The following is a 12,703-nucleotide window of genomic DNA, read 5'->3' on the forward strand; positions in this document are numbered from 1 at the left end:
GACTGAAGTGTGTCTGGCTCGGCTTTCCCAGAGTCCTACAGATTCTATCTCTCCTCCTTTTCCTCTAACCACTTACAACTCCCTTACTTTGGCTTTCTGCTATTTCTTTATCCTCCTATTCTTTGTTTCTTAACACCCCCAAAGTCTGAAAAGTCACATTTGCCACACATCTGACTCTCCTAACATACTTGTATGGATTCAATTATCATGCCCAAACAATGGCCACCTATTTGTGTGCCCAGGACACATGAATAATAATAATAATTTGTGGGCCCTTTATTCTAAAATTACATAGAATTTGAAGAAGGGGACAGCGGAAGGTGCAGGTCGCACACCAGTGAAGCTGGTGCTGACCATTCCTTGAGGTGCAGCTGCTCTTATCTCCTCTATCTTTATCTACCTAACAGCCACCTTTCATTCCACCATCCCCATGGAATGAGCAGCCAAGCAGGTACTCACTCCCAACAACTGCACTGTGTGCGTGTCCTCTTTCTTCCATTCTTGATGTGACTACGCTGCACCAACCTGCATGTTCTCCTCCCTTCACTAGACTTTGGGTTGGCTTGCTTTCAACAGCTCATGTTGCAAGTCATCCGATACACAGAAATGATCTCCTCATATTCCTGCCATCAGGTGCCTTATTCACATAAACAGCACAGTCACTTTTCTAAGAAAGTGGTGGGATGGAGTCCAAGGAATAGGGAATGTGTTAAGAACTCATGTGTAAATACGTATAGGTAATGCGTTTACGTGGCTGATGAAGTAGTATTTGTGTTGTGTTTTCAGGAGCACAGACTATGATGACTCAGTGGATATACTAAAAAGTATTTGCAATAACCAAAAGCACAATTTATCTTGAGACTCACAAGTATAACTCAAGAGTCAACTCTTTAGGCACACAAACTAATCATGCACTTTTTTTTTTTAAGGATTCACTTAATTTATTTGAAAGGCAGAGTTAGAGATACACACACACACACAGAGAAAGAGAGAGAAAGAGAAAGAGATATCTTTCATCCACTGTTTCACTCCCCAAATGGCTGTAACAGCAGTGGCTGGGCCAGGAGTCTACACGTGGGTGCAGGGGCCCGAGTACTTGGGCTGTCCTCCATTGCTTTCCCAGGTGCATTAGCAGGGAGCTGGATCAGAAGAGGAGTAGCCAGGACTCGAACAGGTGCTATTGTGGGATGCCAAGATTGTGGGCGGCTGCTTAACCTCCTATGCCACAGCACTGGCCCCTAATCATGTATGTAATCATCCCTAAATGTCTATCTGTGTTTTAACATGTACCCTTGATAATACTATTGAACACACTGAGGCCCTCAACTGTAAACAGTGTCTGTAAATAAGGAGATTGTTTTTTCAATGATAGCAGACATTGTCCTGGTTTTATTCTCTCTTACATAGAGATTCTAATTAAAAAAAAAAGACATATTTGGTGGCAAAAAAAGGGTCAAGAAAGGATATAATTTCTCCTTTTTTCCTGATCTATAGTTGACTTACCCTTTTTTTTTAAGATTTTAAAAAATTTTTATTTGAAAGGCAGAGTTACAGACAGAGAGAGGGAGAGACAGAGAGAAAAATCTTCTTATCCACTGGTTTACTCCCCAAATGGTCGCAAAGGACAGGGCTGGACCAGGCCGAAGCTGGGAGCCTGGAGCTTCTTTAGGATCTCTCATGTGGGTACAGGGGCCCAAAGATTTAGGCCATTCTCTGCTTCTTACCCAGGTGCATTAGCAGGGAACTAGATGGGAAGTAGCGCAGTTGGGTCTCGAACAGGTGCCTATATTGGATGCTGGCACTACAGGTGGAGGCTTAACCCACTATGCCACAACACCATACCCTAAACCTTTTCTGATTAATAAAAAAAAATACATCTTCCCTAGGGTAAGGTTTACCTGAAAAATTTTATTGCCTTTATATGTCTCCTTCATAACTTATCCAAAACAATTAAAATTAGAAATAGTTTTACTTATTCTTACTACCCTTGTACAAACTCAAACTGAAATCTGAACTTTGTTAAACTGGGAACAGAAATAAGATGGCTAAACATCAGAACTTCGGGACTTTGTGGTAAAAAATCACATTTAAAAAATAACCTTTCTTAAGACTGATTTTTATTTTTAGTCTTTCTTTTTACACAAAGATTCATTGACTTATTTCAAAGGCAGAGTTACAGACAGAAAGAGCAAGAGACACAGCCTTCATCTGCTGGCTCACTCCCCAAATAGCCACAAGGGCCAGGGCTGGGCCAGGAACTCCATCTGCTCTCCCATGTGGACACAAACCGGACTCAAGTGGATGCTGGCATCCCAGGCAGTGGCTTAACCCACTGTGCCACAATCGCTGGCCACCATTCTCAGTCTTTTAAGTTAGGGAGTAACTACAAAACCTCCTTAGGAAGGGTGGTGCTGTGGCACAGTGGGGTAAACTGCTGCTTCAGACACCGACATCCCACGTTGGCGGGCTGGATCGAGTCCTGGCTCCTGCACTTCAGATTTAGCTCCCTGCTAATGTGTCCTCAAGTGCGTGTGCCCCTTTCATCCATGTAGAAGGTCTGGATGGAGTTCTAGGCTCCTAGCTTTAGCCTGCCCTAGGCCTGACTATTGTGGGCATTTGCAAAGTGAAACAAATGAAAACCTTTCTCTGTCACTCTGACTTTCAAGTAAAATAAATTAACAACAACAAAAAAAACCCTTAGGAAATTATGGCTAGAAGATTAACATGTAACCTATTTAATGTATTTACACAAAAATACCTGCTGTATAAACACATACAGAAATGAAGCTGCAAATAGGCCTCAGGTATTCACATAATCAATAGCAAGTTTGTGCCTATTTATTACCCACCATCAAAGTATGTCCTTTCAGTCGCCATAAATGCAAAATATTTGGATTTGTGATGGGTGCTTTGCCACCATTCTGTAGTCAGTGACTGCTCAAAAGGATCCAGCACTAAACATTAAACTGAATCCTTAATGAAGAGTAGTTCATTCCTTAGGTGTTGGGATCATGATAGGATTTCCCTGGTGGAAACTATTAGACATATGGAACTGAGACGTAAGGACAACAGAAAACATAAAATATGTACTTACTACTAATCGGTGAACAATTTCCCTTATGTCTTCGGAACAGTTATCCACTGAGGACAGGAGGATACATTCTCCTCTTTCATAGAAAACTTTGATACTCATTAATCCAGACGTCCACCCAATAACATCCCTGCAGGAGCAGTTAAATACAACATTCTTGGAATCTTTTTCAATCAACATTATGAACTCATTGGAAATCCCAAGAAGACATTCGATGTCAGCAGACTGGCCAAAGTCCCGTGCTATCACGTGCCACATGATTGCACCAATGCTAAACAGATGGGCATCCTTCCTTGGCTTTACTTTCTCCTTCTTCTTTGCACCCAGCGTGATGAAGCTGAATTTCACAGAGGTATCCACAGTGGCAGTCGTGACAAAGTTCTCCGCCAGATCTTTCAAGTACTCTTGCCTTGTTCGAGTGGCCATTGCCCGGAATTTTTCTGACTTATGGGCTGCATTTTCTGCATTGATTACTTTGGCTAAAAGGAAGTCCCGAAACACTGCAGATTTTGGGAAAGTCACACCTTTGGGGATTGGTGGACCAAATGGTGGCACATCTTTTGATCTGGAAACTCCAACACTGAGGAAGAAGAAAGAAAAATGAGATAAGCTTCGATATTATATTTACCTCCAGCAATTTAACACCGACTCCCACGTTTAAGTGTGAGTTAACTCAAGTTAGCCCACCTATGTCACAGGTTTTTCTTCTTGTAATTGCTACATACCAAGTTTTCTTGTTTGTTTTAAGTAAAACTTTTTTTCAAATGTACTTGAAGGTGGGGGTGTTATGAGTTGAGTTGTAGTCTACTCAAAATTCCAAAGTCGAATTCCTAACCCCCAAACCTGTGGATGTAAATGTATCTGAAAATAGGGTCTTAAAGAGGTGATGAAGTCAAAATGAGGCTGTTTTGGTGGGCCCTTATTCAATTGACTGAAGTCTTCATAAGAATAGGAAATTAGGGCATGTAAAGAGACAGTAGGGATGCGTGTACAGAGATATGAAGGCACAGGGAGAAGGCAGCCATCTCATGCCAAGGATGGAGTCCTCAGGAGAAACCAACCTGGCTGGCAACTTGATCTTGGACTTCCTGTCTCCAGATCCGTGAGAAATACAGGCTTGTTGTTCCAGCCACCCAGTGTGTGGTACCTGTTAAGGCAGCCCTAGCAAAGAACTACAGGAGACAATGGATCCACAGCAGGATGGGATACCAGTTTGAGATGGTGCCAGGTTGGCAGTCTGTAATTCTGTGGTTATCTACTACTGAGCAAGATGGTAACACTCTAATAGAAGTGAGTTTGGGGGGCTGGCACTGTGGTGCAGTAGGTTAATCCTCTGCCTGCGGAACTGACAGCCCATATGGGTGCCGGTTCTAGTCCCGGCTGCTCCTCTTCAACCCAGCTCTCTGCTATGGACTGGGAAAGCAGTAGAAGATGGCCCAAGTCCTTGGGCCCCTGCACCCACGTGGGAGACCCGGAAGAAGCACCTGGCTCCTGGCTTCGGATCGACGTAGCTCCGGCCATTGCGGCCATTTGGGGAGTGAACCAAAGGAAGGAAGACCTTTCTTTCTGTCTCTCCCTCTCACTGTCTGTAACTCTACCTCTTAAATAAATAAATAAAATTAAAAAAAAAAAAAAAAGAAGTGAGTTTGGTACCAGTTGGATCTCAATAGTACAGGACAGAATGATCACATTTACAGGATCAGAATTTTTAAGTGTCGTTGTATTAGGGAAATGCTCTTATTGATCAGTTTTTAAATCTAAATGCAAGTTTTATAGAAGTAAAGCTTTAAGAGATTCAAAGAAGGATAAAGATCAAATATACAGCAATATTCACAGTCACCTTAATACAACAAAACCACTAATGGTCCACTATATCAGAGAGCAGCTTTAGTTACCTCAATCCTTTTTGAACAAGCAAATTGGTGAATTAACAGAAAAGGATTAGAATATGTAAATGAATGAAGCCCGCAGCACATAGAGAATCTGCTCCCAGATTACTGAGTGTATAGTGCAGACCAAGACTTGTACTAATCCTTCATCTGCTCAGATGGATGTTTTCTACATCAGGATAAAGGAAATAAGGCAATCTGTGTTTTGATCCTTGCTGAAAATTATAAAATAAATTAAGTAATGAAGATATTCTGTCCAAATGAGTTGTCAGATGCAAACTCCTCTTCTGGAATGTGGGTGGTTAAACAGTTAAAAGATCCTAGTCCCCAGGTATGTCTCACTTTTGCTTTCATCCACATACTCTTCAGTAGTCATCACAGCAGGATGGCTGGCTGGCTGGCTGGGGCTTTTGCTGTTATTAAGACAGGGCAGAGTGTATTCCTTTGGGACAGATGCAGCAAATTCATTTAGGAATAGGGTCTCTCTCGTGGTGCTGTTCTGTAGTTTGTGCACTAAACCCAAGGGAGAGGTTGGCAGACCTGATTCACATCTGTGATATGCAAAGAAGGTCTTCATGTTGCAGAGGCCGATGCTTCTGGACCCCACACTACAAATGATTCTTCCTCCCTCACTGCCATCTGTAGCATGGACATTCTAGATGAACTCATTTGGCTTCCACTTGGCAACTCCAGGAAAGTGGTACCTGTTTGGACTCATGATATTCTAACCACACCTGTGCCTTTTCTTCTCTCTATTGCCAGTGAGCTCAGACAGCATCCAGCACTGGAACCCACCCTCCTTTACACGGGGCAAAATAACCTCATGTATTCCATCTCCTTTCTAGCTCTGTCTTTCAGCAATGAGCATAGATTCCCAGGAGCATTTTACCCATGGAGTGGTGAAAAGGCTAAATCTCATCTGACACTTTGGAGCATTATTTTTCTGTATTTAACTCTGTGGATCTTGCACCACTCACTCTCTGACTGCAGCTTGCATTTAAGTTAAAGCGTCAGAGAAAATTTCTTACATTTAATAGGCTCAAAAGCAGCTTTCACCGTGGAGCTACATAGTGGGTAGAGGAGATATAGTGTCTGTATCTTTTAAATAGGAGATTCTTTTTGTATCATATTATAGACCTGAGTACCTAACTGGGGACTCTGCAATGTATGCTGTATTCTTGTTCAGTAAACTACAGCCCTGTGCACTCAAGAGTTGTACATGAGAAGCAGCAGAATTTACACAAAGCTATTCCATGATTAGAATAACATTCTGGATATAGGGATCAATCAGAGATCCCTGGATATAAAAATTTATATAACCCTTAACACTTCTTCTTTAGGCCAGAAGGAATATCCTCATCCTCTTACCAAAGTCTGATAATTCTCAATGTGTCAGAACAAGAAGGTGTTTCAGAATTCCTTATTTTAGCCAAAGAACTTGATGGCATTTACTGATTTTACACAGATGGATGTATATCCCTCTCCACCAAGAGCAAAAATAAAAAACATCCCCTGATGTACAGGAAAAGGGTGTTAGTAAGTCTCGTGGTCGAAGCTAATAAAGCAAGTGGTCAAGAGCAGACTTCAGAGCTAGGTGTGCTCAGATGGACTCTAGCTCCACCACTTTCTGAGTTTGAGTTACTTTGCCCTTCAGTTTCCTCATCTGTAAAATACAGGACAAAACAGCAGCGTACTCAAAAGCCCATTGTGAGGATTAAACAAAATAATGCATGGAAAGTTATTACCAAAAACTACAGCTATATCACTAATGATGACAGTAATATCACTATTACTATCATAAACAATCATTATTTTAATAACCAATTTAACTCTATCACCTAGTTTTTGCCAAAAGGGGCTAAATATTAAGTTTTCTAAAATGGCAGTCAACGTTTCTTGTAGATATCTCTCTACTTTTTATTTAAAAAGTCTATTACTGCTATCTACAAAGTCCCTAGAGTGGAATCTTCCCATTCAGCTAGAGCTTACCTTGGAAAGTATACAAAAATATGAATCCCAAAGTGAGATCTACACATTTGCACCAGTGATTAAAATTAAACATTTTTTTAAATAAATAAAGAGACGATCAGTTAAGTTTGTTTCTTAAAAACTTCAGGCTACAATTATGTTACAAAGAACTCTGGATCCAGAATCAGTTCCTGGGCATTCCTCTGCATTCATGGTGGGAGCCTCAGACTCCCGTAGGTGGGAACACACTCCCCTACTCAGGCAGGTACGCTGCACAGGCTGCATAGCTTTCATTACAGGCGGTTATCTCTAGCCCCTCTGGGTTGCTGTAAGACTTATGGATCTGCACTGACTGGTTCTGCAGGTCCTTGTCAGCAAGAACACACCGGTACTCAAAACCTGTGGAAAGCACATGAGAACAGCAGCACTCATGGGAGCTTGCCTATATCCCTAGATTAAGATAGAGCAATTTAAAAACACAGTATACCTGGACCGTATTTTGCCATTTCCTTGAAAATTATGTTCATGAATTTACTGTATCATTGGCATGTTTATAGAGTATCCTGTGAAACAGATCCACAAGGTATTTTTGGAAATCTGGGCCAAACCTTATTCCATGTGACAAAGTGAAGTTTCACAAATGTTACAGAATTGATTAGGCCAGTTTTTGTGAAGGTTATGACTGATTCTCTGATGAATACTAGTAACGATTTTAACATGATCAATGAAGCTGACGAGGCACTTCCAAAAATCTGAGGCACTCTATTGACTTTACAACTGAGTCTCATCAGTAAATGTTAATTTAGTGATAACAACATAGTTTCTTGAAAACCAAGTGACTTTTGTGAATGATATTCTTAGGCTATATTCTGTCCCAGAAAAAAAAAATGCAATGTACTTTCTTTATATATAAAATCACTAGTGGTTTCAAAAACATCCCTCCCATGGTAATTTAATTAAAATCAGAGAATTAAAAAATAAATAAATAAAAATAAATAGATATTACCTATCTTTGCTTTTTTATCCTAATATACTCATGATTAAAGCATAAACTAAAGACAGAAAATAATTCAAAATACTTGACTTGGCCCAGGTTTTAAGATTATTCTTCATAATTATCATGTACTGGTTGAGCTTTCGGAAGGGAAGCCAACTCGCCAAGTATGCACCGACTTAACCTATTTTCAACATATCATTTATACAGAATTGATAGTATATTATTTCAAATAGCATTTTTCTAAAGTAGTCCTGAGCATGTAGCCCAGTGAATCACAATGGGGGGAAAACAGGCAGCTGCTTGGGTTGATTCCAGGTCTATTACATGGAACGCTGCACCATGGGGCCAGACTTTCAATGCTGAACAAGGAGGCCAGGAGGAAGAACTCCTATTAAAACCTGGCGGTTTGAAACTCTAGGCTTTTAAGACAGGTTGGACAATGGTGGAATGTCAGTTGGCAACATTTATTATTTAGACTAGTTTCTTTTTTGCCTTTAGGGGGCATGTCTGCTGTCTACACCTTCCCACCATTCTCTTACAATGAATATTCATGTCCCCAACCTAGGCTCAGTAGGCAGCTGTACTGGCAATTCCTGTTTTAAGATTATAAAGGAAAATAACCTTGGATGAATGCCAAAAACTCCAATGGTATTTTGCATAATTTAAGCTATTTATTCTTCATAACCACATTTTGAATTAGGTGCTGTTATCCTCAATTTTAAGAGAAGGAATCAAAAGGCTAAGAAAAATAACTAGCTCACACAAAGCCCCATGACAAGCAGTAAAGCTGGATTCAAACTCAGGTGAAAGGCCCACTCTCTTGTCAGTACCCGGCATGCATGGTATGATCGCTGAGTTGCAGTCTGTGTGCAGAAGTAGACTGAAAGCAGGCCTCATCAGAAACAGTGTCCGGATTCCAAGGCATATTCATGGCCTTTTGAAGTCATCCAAACAAGGTTCAGCTCCTTATCTCAGCACACCCATGGCAGTGAGTGGTTCCAAGATGCCCAATGAAATGTTTTTTTGCCACAACACTTACTTCTAGAGAAGAACTTAAATGGCCACATTATCCAACTCACAGGCTGATATCAACTATGCTACTGATTCCTGCCACATGTGGTGTTTAAGGAGAAAACAGAAAACGTGGACTTTACATCTCCATTTTGAACTGCTAAGTCTTTTCACTTTTACAAAGGGACAAAATGGGAGGAAGGTATTTTTTTCTTACAGAGAGAATACTTTTTTCCTTACAGAGAGAGTAGCTGACTGATTATAATGAGAAATGTAATTAGAGAACTGTGAGGTTAGAAATAATAACTAAAAAACTGAAACCTCCTGGGAAAAATTGCTGTTAAAATGTGCCTGGGAGAATGACACATCAGGGACTACTGACTCACCTGTAACAAACATTTTCAGTACATGGATTATGCACTTTGACGATGACAAAAACATGCTGAAAGTGAGACCGGATGCTTTTGGGAGTAAAAGGAAGTGCCCCAGGCTCCTGAAAGACGATGGTGACGATGTCATTTCCTATGTGCCTTTTCCTCAGAAGCTGTGGTCAAGAAAGTGAACACACATAAGGTTACAAACAAGTGTATCTCTAAAACAAAATACGTAAATATACGCAATTCATTCAGCTTCCAATTTATAGGAGTGATTTAGAAAACCACAGTCATTCTTTAGTAGCTAGTGCTTCCGAGCGAAAAGAGAAAACTGGGCTGTGTACAAAAGACCTAGGGAAAGAAAAACCTAAAAAATTAATATCTTTTTAATTTTAAAATTCAACTTGTGTTCTCATTATCTTTCATCTATTCAGCTCCTCTCTCTCTCTCTCTCTCCCTCTCTCTCACTCTTTTTAAAAGATTTATTTATTTATTTGAAAGCCAGAGTAACACAGATAAAGAAGGAAAGGCAGAGAGAGAGGTCTTCCCTCTGCTGGTTCAATCTCCAATTAGCCACAATGGCCAGAACTGGGCTGATCCCACGCCTGGAGCCAGGAGCCTCCAACAGGTCTCCTACATGGGTGCAGGGGCCCAAGGACTTGGGCCATCTTCTATTGCTTTCCCAGGTCATAGCAGAGAGTTGGATTGGAAGTGGAGTAGCTGGGACCCGAACCGGTGCCCATATGGGATGCCGGCATTGCAGGAAGTGACCTTACCAGCTGTGCCACAGCAGTTGCCCCTGGTTCCTTATCTTTTTACCCCCAAAATAATAGCAAGTTAGAGCTCAAAGCACTTGAAGAAATTTTATACTATAAGTTCTTCTGTTTAAGACAGACAGTGTCCACGAGGGCGTACAAGGACCTACCTTGTAACCTGTGCAACAAAAACATAAGACTGTCATTTTGGTGGGTAATATATTCAGAATAATTAACCAAAAGCTGGCCCTTTAAAACATATTTCAGAAACACAGAATTCTGTGGGAATAAAGCCTAAAAATCCAATATTTTAAAATACTATAAAGTGCAAGTTTGGCAGGGAAGAAGGAGCCCCAGAGCAGTAACATTTTAACAACGCCTTTACTTTTGATGTTCCTTCTGCTAAGAATGCCCATTTCACCCCAAGTTTCTCTTAAGTAACTCAAGGATCTGCAGAGATCTCACCTCACTTGCAAGAAACCTCAGAGTCAAGACTAAACATGCTGGTGCTCCATCTATACACCCAGGTTTCAACTATTACACTAGTTGATGAGTTCTCTCTTGCCGGATGGTTTACTTCTGCATCAGGTCATAACTTTCAGGAGGTCAGAGATAACAACTTTATTTCCTGAAGTCTAATGGAGTGGTGCCAAGCACATAACTCGCTGGCTAAACAAATATACAAATGATACAAATACAATATTGACAGATAATACTATGCTTTACTATGAGCACATGCCAATAAATCTATGTGCAAAGTGCTTACTAACTTCATACAATTAGGGCATTGACTCTGTGCTTTAAAAGTTAGTGATCTTCAGTTTTAATACATTAAAAAAAACCCTTACCTGAGCTGGTGATGTCACTGGAGTAATGGAACAATCTCAAGTGGTAAATCTCTCTTCACCAGCAGTAACAAAGACAAAGACCTTGCCCTTAAATTTATTTGGCACCTATGGAGCATATTTCATTGTAAAGGGCACTAAGTTCAACTTTTAAAACCTTTTAAAGCAGATACAAAAAGGATTTCATTGTCAGGCCCCTGACTTGTGATTTAGCATGATAAAAGGCCTGGAAAAGGGGAATGAAATGTTCATTCTTTCAGAGTTCTCTACAGGCCAGTTAAATTGCTGATTCATGGGCTGGAAAATTCTGATTTAAATTCCCTTGGTTAAAGTTACAAAAACACAAAAATCATCTTGCTGTCTGAGTGAAGTTTGGAAACATACATTAATATACAATACAGAGACCCAACTGAGTCACCACATTTAAACTTGTCTAAAAAAACTTTAAGATATTTAAATAAAATATGCCACTTCAAATGCATATTAAAAATTAGTCAAAATTATAGTAGGCAAAGACATTCTCCTCTTTCTCAAATACCAGAAATACATGATTCATAGGTATTTTAATGAGATAAGGGAGAATCAGGAACAAAGTGATAGCTAAAATAAAAACACGCCTAACATTGTAATCAATGGGATTTGCAAAATACAAAACACAGTAACTTTTGCTGTTTCCAGGATAATTTTCCATATTAGCCACAACAGGTCAGGCAGTGAGTTCTGAGCGAAGACTGTGTGCCACTTTATGTAGGCCAGCCCTCTCCATCCAGCACACAGTGTCCGGGCAGTCTCATTAGTCACTGCTTCCTGGCTGTTGTTATTACAACAGCAAACTGGGCAGCTGTTCTAACCAATTTCTCTTCTTTCTGAAGGAAGATGTTCAGTCTAACTCTATACTGCACCACAGGAATATTTACAGTTCAAGTGAAAGAAAATTTGAAGCTTGGTTACCTTGACAACATGCCAAGGCACTTTTGTCCTTTTCTAAGCATATTCTCTAGCTTTGTAAAATGAGCCAAAAAATGTTCTTAAAGTCTAGCTAATTTAACCAAAGCATGCACTTTGAAGAAAAAGATTTAGGTGCATTTAGGGTGTTGGGGTATGATAAAGAGATTCATTAAGAGGAATAAAATCGGGGCTGGCACTGTGGTATAGTGGGTAGAGTCACTGCTTGCAATGCCAGCATCTTAAATGGGCACTGGTCCTTGTCCTGGCTGCTCCACTTCCAATCCAGCTCCCTGCTAACGTCCTGGGAAAAGCAGCAGAAGATGGCCCAAGTGCTTGGGCTCCTGTCACCCTCATTGGGAGACCCAGATGAAACTCTGGTCTGGTCTTAGCTGTTGCGGTCACCTGGAGAGTGAACCAGTAGATGGAAGATCTCTCTTTCTGTCTCTCCCTCTCTCTCTGTAACTCTGAATTTCAAACAAATAAATAAATAAATCCTTAAAAAAGAATAAAATCTAAAGCTCCATGAAGGAAAATAAAGTAAGAAAAATGGACTAAAGAAATAAAACTTCTGGAAGGTTAACAGAAATATTAACCATTTTTATAAATTTTGCTAAACATGCAATTACTTAAGCAATTTCTTGGATTTCTTAAAGGCAAATGTTTACTTTAGAAATTCATTTTTTTTTTCAAACCAGTCATTGAAATTCTATATAATCAGAGTTTGGATATGTAAGGGAAAAAGGATGACAAACCATGGACAAGTGCAGACCAGCAAAACACGAAGGCAGTGTTTGTTTTAGGAGTTAAAGGAATGGTATCTTCTGG

General features: G+C 40.2%; 1 protein-coding gene across 11 annotated transcripts in view; it reads right to left on the reverse strand.

Moving 5' to 3' along the window:
• Nucleotides 1-12,703, reverse strand: part of SIPA1L2 (signal induced proliferation associated 1 like 2) — a 232,477-nt gene that overhangs the window by 66,667 nt on the left and 153,107 nt on the right. For all 11 annotated transcript variants that reach the window (XM_070055527.1, XM_070055531.1, XM_070055530.1 and 8 more), the window contains 2 exons: nt 9,343-9,500; nt 3,095-3,671 (listed from right to left, as the gene is read on the reverse strand). In XM_070055527.1, coding sequence (XP_069911628.1) covers nt 3,095-3,671; nt 9,343-9,500 — 735 coding nt within the window. The remainder of the gene's footprint in view (nt 1-3,094; nt 3,672-9,342; nt 9,501-12,703) is intronic.

Source organism: Oryctolagus cuniculus, chromosome 13 (assembly GCF_964237555.1).
Source record: "Oryctolagus cuniculus chromosome 13, mOryCun1.1, whole genome shotgun sequence".
NCBI classification, from domain to species: domain Eukaryota; kingdom Metazoa; phylum Chordata; class Mammalia; order Lagomorpha; family Leporidae; genus Oryctolagus; species Oryctolagus cuniculus.